This window comes from Triticum aestivum, chromosome 3D, assembly GCF_018294505.1.
Source record: "Triticum aestivum cultivar Chinese Spring chromosome 3D, IWGSC CS RefSeq v2.1, whole genome shotgun sequence".
NCBI lineage: Eukaryota > Viridiplantae > Streptophyta > Magnoliopsida > Poales > Poaceae > Triticum > Triticum aestivum.
In genome coordinates, this window is record NC_057802.1 from 502,456,688 (window position 1) to 502,473,489 (window position 16,802).

General features: G+C 47.8%; 1 protein-coding gene across 1 annotated transcript; it reads right to left on the bottom strand.

Moving 5' to 3' along the window:
• Positions 1-2,755: 2,755 nt before the first annotated feature.
• LOC123075096 (tyrosine decarboxylase 1-like) lies at positions 2,756-4,422 on the bottom strand. The gene has a single exon (XM_044497774.1). The coding sequence runs from the start codon at positions 4,350-4,352 to the stop codon at positions 2,844-2,846; it is 1,509 nt and encodes a 502-aa protein (XP_044353709.1). The 5' UTR covers positions 4,353-4,422; the 3' UTR covers positions 2,756-2,843.
• Positions 4,423-16,802: the final 12,380 nt, after the last annotated feature.

Sequence of the window (16,802 nt, forward strand, 5' to 3'; positions counted from 1 at the left end):
GGTCTAGCCGAGATGACGGAGCGGGTCGGCAAGGAGACGTTGCAGCTGCCGTGTCAGCCGAGGTGTTGAAGCAGTTCGCCGTGATGGACATCGGCTTGAAGAAGCAACAGTGCGGCCATGCCGACGCTGGTCATAACTTGTGACGCGGTCAATGCCGGATTGATAAAGTGGCCGAGCGGCGATGTCGGCGCGCCTGACCCGTGCAATCCGTGGGGCGATGGTGTTGGTGATGATTTATCCTTCGCGATGCCGAACTTTTGTTCGGCTTGCCGAGCTGATGATTCGATAAGGTTAGGCTCGGCTCGATGAAGCGACGATCTGTCTAGCGCAGGTCGGCAGACGTGGAGCAATGTTACCGGACTGGTTTGACACCAGCGCGATGGTGAAGAGTGCCTCAGAGAAGGTTTAAAATTTTATGGGAACGTGTTAAGAACAACGCACAATACCCTAGAAGGAAATTCCTTTAAGAAGGTCGTCCAATATCACGTTCATAAGGAAACATGAATTCTGGTCGGATCCGTATTCGCGCAGAAAACAGATCCGAAAAGTGATGCACTAATCGGAAGGTTCCCGGAGTTTGGACGGTCAGATCGAGCTGAAATTTTGAGGGGTGGTAGATATGGGAATTACGCAGCCGATCAACGGTTGGATCTTCCAAATGACGTCCGAGCTAGGTGCTGGAGACCACGCCCTAAACTCGTCCAGATTCCCGTCCAGATTTGACAGGGCTCCGGTATATCGTAGATTGCCGGAGATTCCTGCATCGGAACTTGACGAAATTTTGCATGGTTGTTGTAGACTTAATTCCGCACAATTCCACCAAAGGAATCGTCAAAACGATACTCGAGGATGTGGTGGCAGCGGATACAAGTTCGCTGTTCGGAAAAACAGTGCGGTCGCCCGAGGGCAATGTTAACGTTGAGCCCCCGAGCTCCTAGGATGATTTCTCCATGATCATGATAGGGATCGGAGTTGATGTTGATGGAGGCCGCGTCTGAATATGATGATCGGAGGCAGGACACAGTCCCCCGTCAAGCCATGGTGACCAGTCGAGCCGGCGATGAAGATGCCGACGTCGCAGTCGATCTGCAGACGAGCCATTGACCCTTTGCCGATCACACAGCGGAACTCTCAATGAAAGCACCATTATCGGTGTCAAAACCGGCAGATCTTGGGTAGGGGGTCCCGAACTGTGCGTCTAAGGTCGATGGTAACAGGAGACAGGGGACACGATGTTTACCCAGGTTCGGGCCCTCTCTATGGAGGTAATACCCTACTTCCTGCTTCATTGATCTTGATGAATATGAGTATTACAAGAGTTGATCTACCACGAGATCATATGTTGTGGTCTAAACCCTAGGGGTATGATGATTAATGTCATAATCCTCTATCGACTAGCCTGGCCTTGGCTTATATAATGCATCAGAGGTCTAGGATAACAAGAGTCCTAGCCGAATACGTTGGTGGAGAGGAGTCCTTGTCTTGATCACCAAGTCTTGTGGAATACTCCTTGTATGCGGCATGGGCTGCCCGATGTGGCCCATGAGTGAACCACCATGGGGGTCCTTGGCCCGATCCACCTGGCCGGGAGACGATGTGGTGAGTACCCCCTAGTCCAGGACACCGTCAAAGTTCAACCTTAACATGTCTGCACTAGCATACTGGTATATCAAAACAGTGTTTGGAACAAAGGACAATATGGGCCCTTGAGATCTGGTGGGGGATTGTTGAAATATGAGGGTGGGTCTAGGGCCCATCTAACAGTTTCTAAAAAATCTACAAGGGCCCATGTGGGTTTTATGGCAATGGGTGTGGTGCGAAGTTTAGTCTCACATTGCTAGTTGGAGAGGAGTTGGACCTCCTTATAAGGGATTCTCTTCCACATGCTATTGGAGTTTGAGAAGAGAAGTGGTTCCCACGCGCTCCTCCTCGGCCGCCCGCCTCGCCTCGCCTTGAGTTGCGAGAATGAGCCGAGCCGAGGTCAGTGGCAATTAGTTTTTTGGGGAGTGTCTCCTACACGACTGTTCACCATCATTCGTCCATGTCCGCGTCGTCTTCATCGTCACCATGTCCACTGCCAACAAAGCCGAGAAGAAGGCCACCAAGGATGTTGCTGTTGCCGCCGCCGTCGCCGCGGCCTCCGCCTGGCCGATCGGAGGGTATAACATGTTTATCTCTCTCCTGTTAATTTTTGTCTTAGCATTACTAGCTATGTGCGTAGATGTTTCTACTATATGCGTAGTACATGCTAGTCTGGTTCGTAATCAGTATGTCAGTAATTTTGTCAATGCCATGATCGTGATTATTTTCTAGATTGATTTAATAAAAAACTGCCTATTTACTTCAGCAACTAAAGTCACATTTGTCAGAGTTAGTAAAACGTACTTTTCGTGGAATTGAATAAATAGAAAGGAGATCCAGATTTCATATCTTTCATAGTGGTCATGTAGGAACAAAGATTTACACCGGATATTGTGTGACAATCTTCATGGAATTGGGTTCTTCTTGTTTTATACTCCCTCCGTTTTTATGTAATCCGTGTATTAGTTTTGGTGAAAGTCAAACTTTGTAAACATTGACAAAGTTTATAAACAAAAATATTAACATATACAATAACAAATTAACATCATTAATTCATTATTGAATGTACTTTCACATCATTTTGAATTTTTATGATAAATATTTATATATTTTTTTATAAACTTAATCAAACTTTACAAGGTTTGACTTCAGTCAAACCTAATATGCGAGTAAATAAAAGCGGAGGGAGTATATGTATTTTTTTACCCTGTGGATCTGTTCCATTTGATGCTTCATGAATTCCATGTTCTCAGTATTTTATTTCAGCGCACGTTCCGTTCGTTTTGGAGTGCGCCGACTTCCTCGGCTTTCTCCCGGACAAGCTCCCACGTGTCCTGGACGTGCTGCATCTCCGTCATGGCTCCGCCCACGGCCATACGGATAACAAACTTGCCGTCCACCACGAAATGCGTCATGAACGCCCGCCCGCTGGCGTTCACCGCCACGAGGAGCCCACGGTTCGAGGCATCAACGGCATCATCGTCGCCCTCGAGCCTTGGACGGAGGCGGAAGGTCACGAGGGAGAACCTCGTCGGCGCTACCACCTCGAACCGCCCGTCCGCCTCCAGCGCCTGCTCGAACCACTTGGCCATCTCGACGTGCCGCCGTACGTACGCCCGCATGCCCGCCCCGCCGTAGCGGCGCAGGACCAACCACAGCTTCATGGCACGGAACGGCCGCGACAGCGCGATCTGCCAGTCCTTGTAGTCGACCACGCCCGCGCCTGCACTTTCTTCTGTGACGTTCCTGAGGTACTCTGGGTTGGTCGACAGTGCGGAGGTGAGCGCGGCCGGGCTCGCCACCCACAGGCAGCAGCAGTCCATGTTGGTGAGGAACCACTTGTGCGGGTTCATGCTCACCGAGTCCGCGAGCTCGGCGCCGTCGATGTGATGCTGGAACTCGGGGCAGATCAGGGCGCTGCCGGCGTACGCGGCGTCGACGTGCAGCCATATGCCGTGCCTCCGCGCCAGCTCGCCGAGGTCCCGCACCGGGTCGACCGCGCCGAGCCCGGTCGTGCCGACCGTGGCGCACAGGTACAGCGGCACCAGCCCGCTGGCCACGTCGGCCTCCACCGCGTCGCGGACGCTGGCCGCGGTGAGGCCGTAGCCCGACGCCGCCGTCGTCGGGATGACGCGGAAATTGGACCGCGGGATCCCCACGATACTCGCGCCCTTCTGGAACGTGCAGTGGCTCTGGTCCGAGGCGTAGACCACCAGCCTCAGGATGCCCTCGTGGCCGAGCCTGCTCAGCGCGCGATCGCGTGCGGCAGCGAGCGTGCACACCACGGCCTCGCAGGTGCTTCCGTGCAGCACGCCGCCGCCGCCGCCGGAGAAGAGGAAGCGATCCGGGAGGCCCACCAGCTTGCCCATCCAGTCCACCACGGTGCTCTCGAGCTCGGTTGCGGCCGGCGAGGCGACCCGCATGAACGGCACAATGTTGAGCCCGGTGGAGAGCATCTCGCCGGCGAACCCGGCCGTGCTGGCGTTCATCGGGAAGTAGCCGAAGAACTTGGGGCTCTGCCAGTGGGTCAGTGCCGGGACGATGTGAGTGCGTACCTCCTCGAGTATCACGTCCATCGGCTCACCGTTCTCGGGCGGCGCGTCGGGTAGAAGCGCGCGGAGGCACCCTGGCAACGCCTGGGACTGGACCGGATACGTCTCGACGTCGCGGTAGTAGCCGGCGAGGAAGTTGATCACGGCGCGCGACTCCCCGGCGAAGGTGTCGGGGTCCAGTGGCGACAGCGCGTCAAATGGTGCTCCGCCCGTCGCCATGGTATGTAGTGTCTGCGCTTGCGGGTTCGCGTACACGTGAGAAGGACACGGGTTGCTACTTTGTGATGAGCTCGGGCTTTTGGCAGTTGTACGTTACTACTGTGCGCATCGTGTATATATAGTACTACTGCAGTAGTTGTTATCCCTAATAAGTTCGCCAAGAAAAGCCGTAATAGCTATGTGCATATGTGTGTGCGTATTATGCATGCATGGGCTGGTTGCCAGGCTGGTCTGGTAGTTGTAAGATTTCTATTGTATAGGTACCCTATTTGTTGAGCCCAGATCAAGTTAACAACAACCAGATCGTAGCCATTGTGATCTGTTCGGCTGCTCTGCCTAACACCGCGGGCGGAGCTACATGTGTTTTTGGGTGTACAAATATACACCCATTATTTTTGCCAAGACGTTGACAATTCATGTATAACACATTCATATGCACGAAATAAATTATAAACTCTAGTAAATTTGTGGTTTTTAGGGAAATATGCACACCCATTGTCTGGTGACTGGTTGGCTCCGCCACTGTCTAACACCCACGCGTCCTGATGTATCCATCAAACGCTTCACCTATTTTCATACCGTTTAACGGCGAGTGATTACTTACCAAAGTAAAATGAGTTGCGTACCTATCATCTCTTTTAATTTGCCACTTTCAAAAGTTTGAAACTTACTTGAAAATGTAACGTCCATAGGCATATAACATGCATGTACACCTGCATAATTTACTGAAAAAAATGCACATAGCCAAGAAAACGCACCTCTGGATGGCATACTACTATTCGACTCACCGCCATATCAATTTGGTTTGTTAGAGCATCTCCAACAGCCGCGCAACGCGCGGCGCGCTAAAAGTCAGAATACAGCGCCAGGTGAGCCAGCTTTTGCGCGCGGCGGTGCGCTGGCTCCCGCGGCCGCCGCAAAATAAAGCGCGCCCGAGCCGCTCCAGCAGGCGCGCTATATTTCATTTGTTTTTTTTCCTACTATGTGAACTACGATTCGATACATATTTGGTTCCGATAGTACAAATATGGAGATAGTTGTGTGTAGATAGTTCATAGTCTTCTCCTACTATAGATAGTTCATAGTTCGTCACATAGTCTGCTTCTACGATACAAAATAAAACGAAAAACTACTACTACTCGTCATTCTCCGACTCGGACTCTGCCTCGGTGATGTCCTCCTCCGACGTCTGAGCGTAGGCGTCAAGGAACCGCTCGTCGCCGGAGTCCCAGGAGGACGCATCTCCTAGCGCGATGTTGTATTTAGCGACCGCCTTCCGCGTTCGCTTGTCCTCGCGATAGGCGGCTCGCTCCTTCCTCCTCTTCGCCCTCTCCGCCCTCCTCTCGGCGAAGAACAGTTCCTCATTGATGATGTCTTGCGGGAAGCGATGGCTCCACAGCGCCATGGCTTCCTCGTCCATCTCGGCCAGGCTGAGACGGCGCTCCCGCCTCCGGTTCTTGCGACGATCCTCGTCGGTGATAAGCCGCGGGAAAGGCGCCAACTCCTGTGCCCGCTCCCGCGTCGCCACGTCGGCGAAGTTCATGTCCTGACGGGACCGCCGGAGGCGCCACGCCGCAGCGTCGTACGCGCGGGCGCCCTCCTGAGCGGTGTCGAAGGTTCCGAGGCGGAGGCGCATGCCGCCGCCCAACCGAATCTCGGCGAAGTAGGTGCCGGACGGACACACGCGGACGCCGCGGTAGATGGAAGCTCCCCGGCGGCGAGGCGGCATGATGGCGCGGTGGTTGCGTGTCGGCGGCGAGAAGAGAAAGCGCTATAGGGAGCGATGGAGAGAGCGGCAGAGGGTTGAAGGAAATATGCCCTAGAGGCAATAATAAAGTTATTATTTATTTCCTTATATCATGATAAATGTTTATTATTCATGCTAGAAGGGTATTAACCGGAAACATAATACTTGTGTGAATACATAGACAAACATAGTGTCACTAGTATGCCTCTACTTGACTAGCTCGTTGATCAAAGATGGTTATGTTTCCTAGCCATAGACATGAGTTGTCATTTGATTAACGGGATCACATCATTAGGAGAATGATGTGATTGACTTGACCCATTCCGTTAGCTTAGCACTCGATCGTTTAGTATGTTGCTATTGCTTTCTTCATGACTTATACATGTTCCTATGACTATGAGATTATGCAACTCCCATTTACCGGAGGAACACTTTGTGTGCTACCAAACGTCACAACGTAACTGGGTGATTATAAAGGTGCTCTACAGGTGTCTCCGAAGGTACTTGTTGGGTTGGCGTATTTCGAGATTAGGATTTGTCACTCCGATTGTCGGAGAGGTATCTCTGGGCCCTCTCGGTAATGCACATCACTTAAGCCTTGCAAGCATTGCAACTAATGAGTTAGTTGTGGGATGATGTATTACGGAACGAGTAAAGAGACTTGCCGGTAACGAGATTGAACTAGGTATTGAGATACCGACGATCGAATCTCGGGCAAGTAACATACCGATGACAAAGGGAACAACGTATGTTGTTATGCGGTCTGACCGATAAAGATCTTCGTAGAATATGTGGGAGCCAATATGTGCATCCAGGTTCCGCTATTGGTTATTGACTGGAGACGTGTCTCGGTCATGTCTACATAGTCCTCGAACCCGTAGGGTCCGCACACTTAACGTTTCGATGACAGTTATATTATGAGTTTATATGTTTTGATGTACCGAAGGTTGTTCGGAGTCCCGGATGTGATCACGGACATAACGAGGAGTCTCGAAATGGTCGAGACATGAAGATTGATATATTGGATGACTATATTCGGACACCGGAATGGTTCCGGGGGTTATCGGATATATACCGGAGTACCGGGGGGTTACCGGAATCCCCCCGGAGGCTATTGGGACTCATGGGCCCAATTGGTGGAAGAGGAGAGGCGGCCAAGGGGCAGCCGCGCGCCCCTCCCCCCAAGTCCGAATTGGACAAGGAGGGGGGCGGCGCCCCCCCCCCTTTCCTTTCCACCTCTCTCCTTCCCTCTCCTCTCCTAGTCCAACAAGGAAGGGAGGGAGTCCTACTCCCGATGGGAGTAGGACTCCTCCTGGCGCGCCTCCTCCTGGCCGGTCGCACCTCCCCCCCCCCTTGCTCCTTTATATACGGGGACAGGGGCACCCTAGAGACACAACAATTGATCGTTTGATCTTTTAGCCGTGTGCGGTGCCCCCCTCCACCATAGTCCACCTCGATAATACTGTAGCGGTGCTTAGGCAAAGCCCTGCGTCGGTAGAACATCATCATCGTCACCACGCCGTCGTGCTGACGAAACTCTCCCTCAACACTCGGCTGGATCGGAGTTCGAGGGACGTCACTAAGCTGAACGTGTGCAGATCGCGGAGGTGCCGTGCGTTCGGTACTTGATCGGTCGGATCGTGAAGACGTACGACTACATCAACCGCGTTGTGCTAACGCTTCCGCTTTCGGTCTACGAGGGTACGTGGACAACACTCTCCCCTCTCGTTGCTATGCATCACCATGATCTTGCGTGTGCGTAGGAATTTTTTTGAAATTACTACGTTCCCCAACAGTGGCATCCGAGCCTGGTTTTATGCGTTGATGTTATATGCACGAGTAGAACACAAGTGAGTTGTGGGCGATATAAGTCATACTGCTTACCAGCATGTCATACTTTGGTTCAGCGGTATTGTTGGATGAAGCGGCCCGGACCGACATTACGCGTACGCTTACGCGAGACTGGTTCTACTGACGTGCTTTGCACACAGGTGGCTGGCGGGTGTCAGTTTCTCCAACTTTAGTTGAACCGAGTGTGGCTACGCCCGGTCCTTGCGAAGGTTAAAACAGCACCAACTTGACAAACTATCGTTGTGGTTTTGATGCGTAGGTAAGAACGGTTCTTGCTAAGCCCGTAGCAGCCACGTAAAATTTGCAACAACAAAGTAGAGGACGTCTAACTTGTTTTTGCAGGGCATGTTGTGATGTGATATGGTCAAGACATGATGCTAAATTTTATTGTATGAGATGATCATGTTTTGTAACCGAGTTATCGGCAACTGGCAGGAGCCATATGGTTGTCGCTTTATTGTATGCAATGCAATCGCCCTGTAATGCTTTACTTTATCACTAAGCGGTAGCGATAGTCGTAGAAGCATAAGATTGGCGAGACGACAACGATGCTACGATGAAGATCAAGGTGTCGCGCCGGTGACGATGGTGATCATGACGGTGCTTCGGAGATGGAGATCACAAGCACAAGATGATGATGGCCATATCATATCACTTATATTGATTGCATGTGATGTTTATCTTTTATGCATCTTATCTTGCTTTGATTGACGGTAGCATTATAAGATGATCCCTCACTAAATTATCAAAGTATAAGTGTTCTCCCTGAGTATGCACCGTTGCGAAAGTTCTTCGTGCTGAGACACCACGTGATGATCGGGTGTGATAGGCTCTACGTTCAAATACAACGGGTGCAAAACAGTTGCACACGCGGAATACTCAGGTTAAACTTGACGAGCCTAGCATATAACAGATATGGCCTCGGAACACGGAGACCGAAAGGTCGAGCGTGAATCATATAGTAGATATGATCAACATAGTGATGTTCACCGTTGAAACTACTCCATCTCACGTGATGATCGGACATGGTTTAGTTGATATGGATCACGTGATCACTTAGAGGATTAGAGGGATGTCTATCTAAGTGGGAGTTCTTAAGTAATATGATTAATTGAACTTAAATTTATCATGAACTTAGTACCTGATAGTATCTTGCTTGTCTATGTTGATTGTAGATAGATGGCCCGTGCTGTTGTTCCGTTGAATTTTAATGCGTTCCTTGAGAAAGCAAAGTTGAAAGATGATGGTAGCAATTACACGGACTGGGTCCGTAACTTGAGGATTATCCTCATTGCTGCACAGAAGAATTACGTCCTGGAAGCACCGCTGGGTGCCAGGCCTGCTGCTGATGCAACTGACGACGTTAAGAACGTCTGGCAGAGCAAAGCTGATGACTACTCGATAGTTCAATGTGCCATGCTTTACGGCTTAGAACCGGGACTTCAACGACGTTTTGAACGTCATGGAGCATATGAGATGTTCCAGGAGTTGAAGTTAATATTTCAAGCAAATGCCCGAATTGAGAGATATGAAGTCTCCAATAAGTTCTACAGCTGCAAGATGGAGGAGAATAGTTCTGTCAGTGAGCATATACTCAAAATGTCTGGGTATAATAATCACTTGATTCAACTGGGAGTTAATCTTCCGGATGATAGCGTCATTGACAGAATTCTCCAATCACTGCCACCAAGCTACAAGAGCTTCGTGATGAACTATAACATGCAAGGGATGGATAAGACGATTCCCGAGCTCTTCGCAATGCTAAAGGCTGCGGAGGTAGAAATCAAGAAGGAGCATCAAGTGTTGATGGTCAATAAGACCACCAGTTTCAAGAAAAAGGGCAAAGGGAAGAAGAAGGGGAACTTCAAGAAGAACAGCAAGCAAGTTGCTGCTCAGGAGAAGAAACCCAAGTCTGGACCTAAGCCTGAGACTGAGTGCTTCTACTGCAAGCAGACTGGTCACTGGAAGCGGAACTGCCCCAAGTATTTGGCGGATAAGAAGGATGGCAAGGTGAACAAAGGTATATGTGATATACATGTTATTGATGTGTACCTTACTAATGCTCGCAGTAGCACCTGGGTATTTGATACTGGTTCTGTTGCTAATATTTGCAACTCGAAACAGGGGCTACGGATTAAGCGAAGATTGGCTAAGGACGAGGTGACGATGCGCGTGGGAAATGGTTCCAAAGTCGATGTGATCGCGGTCGGCACGCTACCTCTACATCTACCTTCGGATTAGTTTTAGACCTAAATAATTGTTATTTGGTGCCAGCGTTAAGCATGAACATTATATCTGGATCTTGTTTGATGCGAGACGGTTATTCATTTAAATCAGAGAATAATGGTTGTTCTATTTATATGAGTAATATCTTTTATGGTCATGCACCCTTGAAGAGTGGTCTATTTTTGTTGAATCTCGATAGTAGTGATACACATATTCATAATATTGAAGCCAAAAGATGCAGAGTTGATAATGATAGTGCAACTTATTTGTGGCACTGCCGTTTAGGTCATATCGGTGTAAAGCGCATGAAGAAACTCCATACTGATGGACTTTTGGAACCACTTGATTATGAATCACTTGGTACTTGCGAACCGTGCCTCATGGGCAAGATGACTAAAACGCCGTTCTCCGGAACTATGGAGAGAGCAACAGATTTGTTGGAAATCATACATACAGATGTATGTGGTCCGATGAATGTTGAGGCTCGTGGCGGATATCGTTATTTTCTCACCTTCACAGATGATTTAAGCAGATATGGGTATATCTACTTAATGAAACATAAGTCTGAAACATTTGAAAAGTTCAAAGAATTTTAGAGTGAAGTTGAAAATCATCGTAACAAGAAAATAAAGTTTCTACGATCTGATCATGGAGGAGAATATTTGAGTTATGAGTTTGGTCTTCATTTGAAACAATGCGGAATAGTTTCGCAACTCACGCCACCCGGAACACCACAGCGTAATGGTGTGTCCGAACGTCGTAATCGTACTCTACTAGATATGGTGCGATCTATGATGTCTCTTACTGATTTACCGCTATCGTTTTGGGGTTATGCTTTAGAGACAGCCGCATTCACGTTAAATAGGGCACCATCAAAATCCGTTGAGACGACGCCTTATGAACTGTGGTTTGGCAAGAAACCAAAGTTGTCGTTTCTTAAAGTTTGGGGCTGCGATGCTTATGTGAAAAAGCTTCAACCGGATAAGCTCGAACCCAAATCAGAGAAATTTGTCTTTATAGGATACCCAAAGGAGACTGTTGGGTACACCTTCTATCACAGATCCGAAGGCAAGACTTTTGTTGCTAAATTCGGAATCTTTCTGGAGAACGAGTTTCTCTCGAAAGAAGTGAGTGGGAGGAAAGTAGAACTTGATGAGGTAACTGTACTTGCTCCCTTATTGGAAAGTAGTTCATCGCAGAAACCGGTTTCTGCGACACCTACGCCAATTAGTGAGGAAGTTAATGATGATGATCATGAAACTTCAGATCACGTTATTACTGAACCTCGTAGGTCAACCAGAGTAAGATCCGCACCAGAGTGGTACGGTAATCCTGTTCTGGAGGTTATGTTACTGGACCATGACGAACCTACAAACTACGAAGAAGCAATGGTGAGCCCAGATTCCGCAAAATGGCTTGAGGCCATGAAATCTGAGATGGGATCCATGTATGAGAACAAAGTGCGGACTTTGGTTGACTTGCGCGATGATCGGCAAGCCATTGAGAATAAATGGATCTTCAAGAAGAAGACTGACGCTGACGGTAATGTTACTGTCTATAAAGCTCGACTTGTTGCGAAAGGTTTTCGACAAGTTCAAGGGATTGACTACCATAAGACCTTCTCACCCGTAGAGAAGCTTAAGTCTGTCTGAATCATGTTAGCAATTGCCGCATTTTATGATTATGAAATTTGGCAAATGGATGTAAAAACTGCATCCTGAATGGATTTCTAGAAGAAGAGTTGTATATGATGCAACCGGAAGGTTTTGTCGATCCAAAGGGAGCTAACAAAGTGTGCAAGCTCCAGCAATCTATTTATGGACTGGTGCAAGCCTCTCGGAGTAGGAATAAACGCTTTGATAGTGTGATCAAAGCATTTGGTTTTGTACAGACTTTTGGAGAAGCCTGTATTTACAAGAAAGTGAGTGGGAGCTCTGTAGCATTTCTGATATTATATGTGGATGACATATTGCTGATTGGAAATGATATAGAATTTCTAGATAGCATAAAGGGATACTTGAATAAGAGTTTTTCAATGAAAGACCTCGGTGAAGTTGTGTATATATTGGGCATCAAGATCTATAGAGATAGATCAAGACGCTTAATTGGACTTTCACAAAGCACATACCTTGACAAAATTTTGAAGAAGTTCAAAATGGATCAAGCAAAGAAAGGGTTCTTGCCTGTGTTACAAGGTGTGAAGTTGAGTAAGACTCAATGCCCGACCACTGCAGAAGATAGAGAGAAGATGAAAGATGTTCCCTATGCTTCAGCCATAGGCTCTATCATGTATGCAATGCTGCGTACCAGACCTGATGTGTGCCTTGCTATAAGTTTAGCAGGGAGGTACCAAAGTAATCCAGGAGTGGATCACTGGACAGCGGTCAAGAACATCCTGAAATACCTGAAAAGGACTAAGGATATGTTTCTCGTTTATGGAGGTGACAAAGAGCTCATCGTAAATGGTTACGTTGATGCAAGCTTTGACACTGATCCAGATGATTCTAAATCGCAAACCGGATACGTGTTTACATTGAACGGTGGAGCTGTCAGTTGGTGCAGTTCTAAACAAAGCGTCGTGGCAGGATCTACATGTGAAGCGGAGTACATAGCTGCTTCGGAAGCAGCAAATGAAGGAGTCTGGATGAAGGAGTTCATATCCGATCTAGGTGTCATACCTAGTGCATCGGGTCCAATGAAAATCTTTTGTGACAATACTGGTGCAATTGCCTTGGCGAAGGAATCCAGATTTCACAAGAGAACCAAGCACATCAAGAGACGCTTCAATTCCATCCGGGATTTAGTCCAGGTGGGAGACATAGAAATTTGCAAGATACATACGGATCTGAATGTTGCAGACCCATTGACTAAGCCACTTCCATGAGCAAAACATGATCAGCACCAAGGCTCCATGGGTGTTAGAATCATTATTACTGTGTAATCTAGATTATTGACTCTAGTGCAAGTGGGAGACTGAAGGAAATATGCCCTAGAGGCAATAATAAAGTTATTATTTATTTCCTTATATCATGATAAATGTTTATTATTCATGCTAGAATGGTATTAACCGGAAACATAATACTTGTGTGAATACATAGACAAACAGAGTGTCACTAGTATGCCTCTACTTGACTACCTCGTTGATCAAAGATGGTTATGTTTCCTAGCCATAGACATGAGTTGTCATTTGATTAACGGGATCACATCATTAGGAGAATGATGTGATTGACTTGACCCATTCCGTTAGCTTAGCACTCGATCGTTTAGTATGTTGCTATTGCTTTCTTCATGACTTATACATGTTCCTATGACTATGAGATTATGCAACTCCCATTTACCGGAGGAACAATTTGTGTGCTACCAAACATCACAACGTAACTGGGTGATTATAAAGGTGCTCTACAGGTGTCTCCGAAGGTACTTGTTGGGTTGGCGTATTTCGAGATTAGGATTTGTCACTCCGATTGTCGGAGAGGTATCTCTGGGCCCTCTCGGTAATGCACATCACTTAAGCCTTGCAAGCATTGCAACTAATGAGTTAGTTGTGGGATGATGTATTACGGAACGAGTAAAGAGACTTTTCGGTAACGAGATTGAACTAGGTATTGAGATACCGACGATCGAATCGCGGGCAAGTAGCATACCAATGACAAAGGGAACAACGTATGTTGTTATGCGGTCTGACCGATAAAGATCTTCGTAGAATATGTGGGAGCCAATATGAGCATCCAGGTTCCGCTATTGGTTATTGACTGGAGACGTGTCTCGGTCATGTCTACATAGTCCTCGAACCCGTAGGGTCCGCACGCTTAACGTTTCGATGACAGTTATATTATGAGTTTATATGTTTTGATGTACCGAAGGTTTTTCGGAGTCCCGGATGTGATCACGGACATAACGAGGAGTCTCGAAATGGTCGAGACATGAAGATTGATATATTGGATGACTATATCGGACACCGGAATGGTTCCGGGGGTTATCGGATATATACCGGAGTACCGGGGGGTTACCGGAACTCCCCCGGAGGCTATTGGGCCTCATGGGCCCAATTGGTGGAAGAGGAGAGGCGGCCAAGGGGCAGCCGCGCGCCCCTCCCCCCAAGTCCGAATTGGACAAGGAGGGGGGCGGCGCCCCCCCCCCCCTTTCCTTTCCCCCTCTCTCCTTCCCTCTCCTCTCCTAGTCCAACAAGGAAGGGAGGGAGTCCTACTCCCGGTGGGAGTAGGACTCCTCCTGGCGCGCCTCCTCCTGGCCGGCGGCACCTCCCCCCCTTGCTCCTTTATATATGGGGGCAGGGGGCACCCTAGAGACACAACAATTGATCGTTTGATCTTTTAGCCGTGTGCGGTGCCCCCCTCCACCATAGTCCACCTCGATAATACTGTAGGGGTGCTTAGGCGAAGCCCTGCGTCGGTAGAACATCATCATCGTCACCACGCCGTCGTGCTGACGAAACTCTCCCTCAACACTCTGCTGGATCGGAGTTCGAGGGACGTCATTGGGCTGAACGTGTGCTGAACTCGGAGGTGCCGTGCGTTCGGTACTTGATCGGTCGGATCGTGAAGACGTACGACTACATCAACCGCGTTGTGCTAACGCTTCCGCTTTCGGTCTACGAGGGTACGTGGACAACACTCTCCCCTCTCGTTGCTATGCACCACCATGATCTTGCGTGTTCGTAGGAAATTTTTAAAATTACTACGTTCCCCAACAAGGATGCTGTAATTTTATAGGCGCGCCGGATGCGGTGCGCCAAATCTAGCGCGCGAGCTGCCGCCTTTCCCCCCGCGCGCGCAATCATTTCCCGCGCGCTAATTTCCCGCCACCGCTGGAGCGCGCGAAAACGTCCCGCGCGCGCTAAAAAGCCACGCGCCCGCACGTCTTTTGGCGCGGCTGTTGGAGATGCTCTTAGTATACCCTATATACAATACATGTGATCATACTTTTTGCGCCAAATCTTACAAGTTGACATAGAATATTGATACACGTGAATTTGTTTTGGAATACTTTCCTCAAATTTTATTTCCATCTTGAGGGACACTGCCTTACAATGAAAAATAATAATTCACGCCCCGCAAAAAAAAATCACTTCAATGTGACATACATAATTTCAAATCTAGGGTTTTGATCACTAGTACTCTGGTAGGCTAGGAGTACAGCCACCCTAGACGTGACAACTTGGATCTACAGCCTATATATATAGTTGACAGCTGACACATGTGCGGGAAATGCACTTGTGCCGACACGCCATTAGGAGGGTGATAATCTAGTTGTACTGCTATAACTTCACGAACACAGGTGATGCATTTCCTCGTGGCTTAGTTGTCAGGAACAAATTTCATAAGTCACTCTGATTCACGATTGGCGTTGCCTTTAATTGGTTGCCGTTTACATACACGTATCACGAAAGCAGCATGCATGCACGCCCACATCTCTTATTGGTTAATATGTCGCAAAACAAAAAAGAGGAGGAAGTTAATGTACCGTGCCTAAGTGTTTTGAGATTATTTGGTTTTCGTAAGGTGAGTTACACACCTAGACGGAGGGAGTATCTCATATCTGACTGGAGCCTCCATGTCCTACTTGGTGTAATTAGGGTGTGGTACCAATGATATTGCTGATTTTATGAACCGGGAAGTTGTGGAAGTGCAAAGAGCTACTCTCTTCGTAGGGAGTTTTCCATATCACACTAGGAAATAAAGCTTGCGAACTCGTACTACTACGACAAATTCACATGCTTGCTTCCTTTCAGACACACAGAGAGGGGACACTGCCACACGGATGAATAAATACTACTAGTACATGTCGATTCCTGAGGGAATGAGTTATTGTAGGAGTATCATGTTTAGCATATACCAGAATTGTAATTTAGACACAAACGGCTTTCATGCCAGGACGACACGTTCTAGAGGAAATGGTGGTCCTACTACCTTCGTCCTGATTTATTGGTCCTCTTTGTATTTTGTGTCAAATTTTGATCACAAATTTAACTAATAAAATGTTAATGCATTGATAAATTATAGTATAATTTTTTGTGACATGCATTGATATTTTATTAGTTAAATCCATGATCAAAATTTAACAATAAATATGAAGAGGGCCCATAAACCAGGACGGAAGTAGTACATAAAACTATTCATGAGCTTCACTCTAAGAAACTTGACGGAGTAATCAACAAAGTAGACTTTGATAAAGCTTGTGATAGTGTGAAATGACCTTTCTAGCAGCAAGCTCCTCACATGCAGCCGGTGGAGAGGTTTGCCTAAGGTGGCAGTGTTGGGGTCACACTTAATAGTGACATCAGTCATTATTTCAAACAAAGAAGGGGTTGCAACAGGGGGATCTTATGTCGCTAATTATCTTCAACGTCGTTCAGATATGCTCACAGTCCTCATTGTAAGGGTTAATGAGGATGGACAGACTGATGGCCTAATTCTACATTTTGCGGATGGTAGTGTGTTAATTCTTTAGTACGCAGATGACATCGTCATTTTTAAGAGATCTTTTGCTTTGTACGTGCCAAAGAAGTAGAGAGTTTGTATAAGCAACTATTCAGTTGTGAGGTGGGCCCACTTTCGTCTAGTTATCTTGAGATGCCATTCATCGTCGTAAACTTACCAATAAAGAGT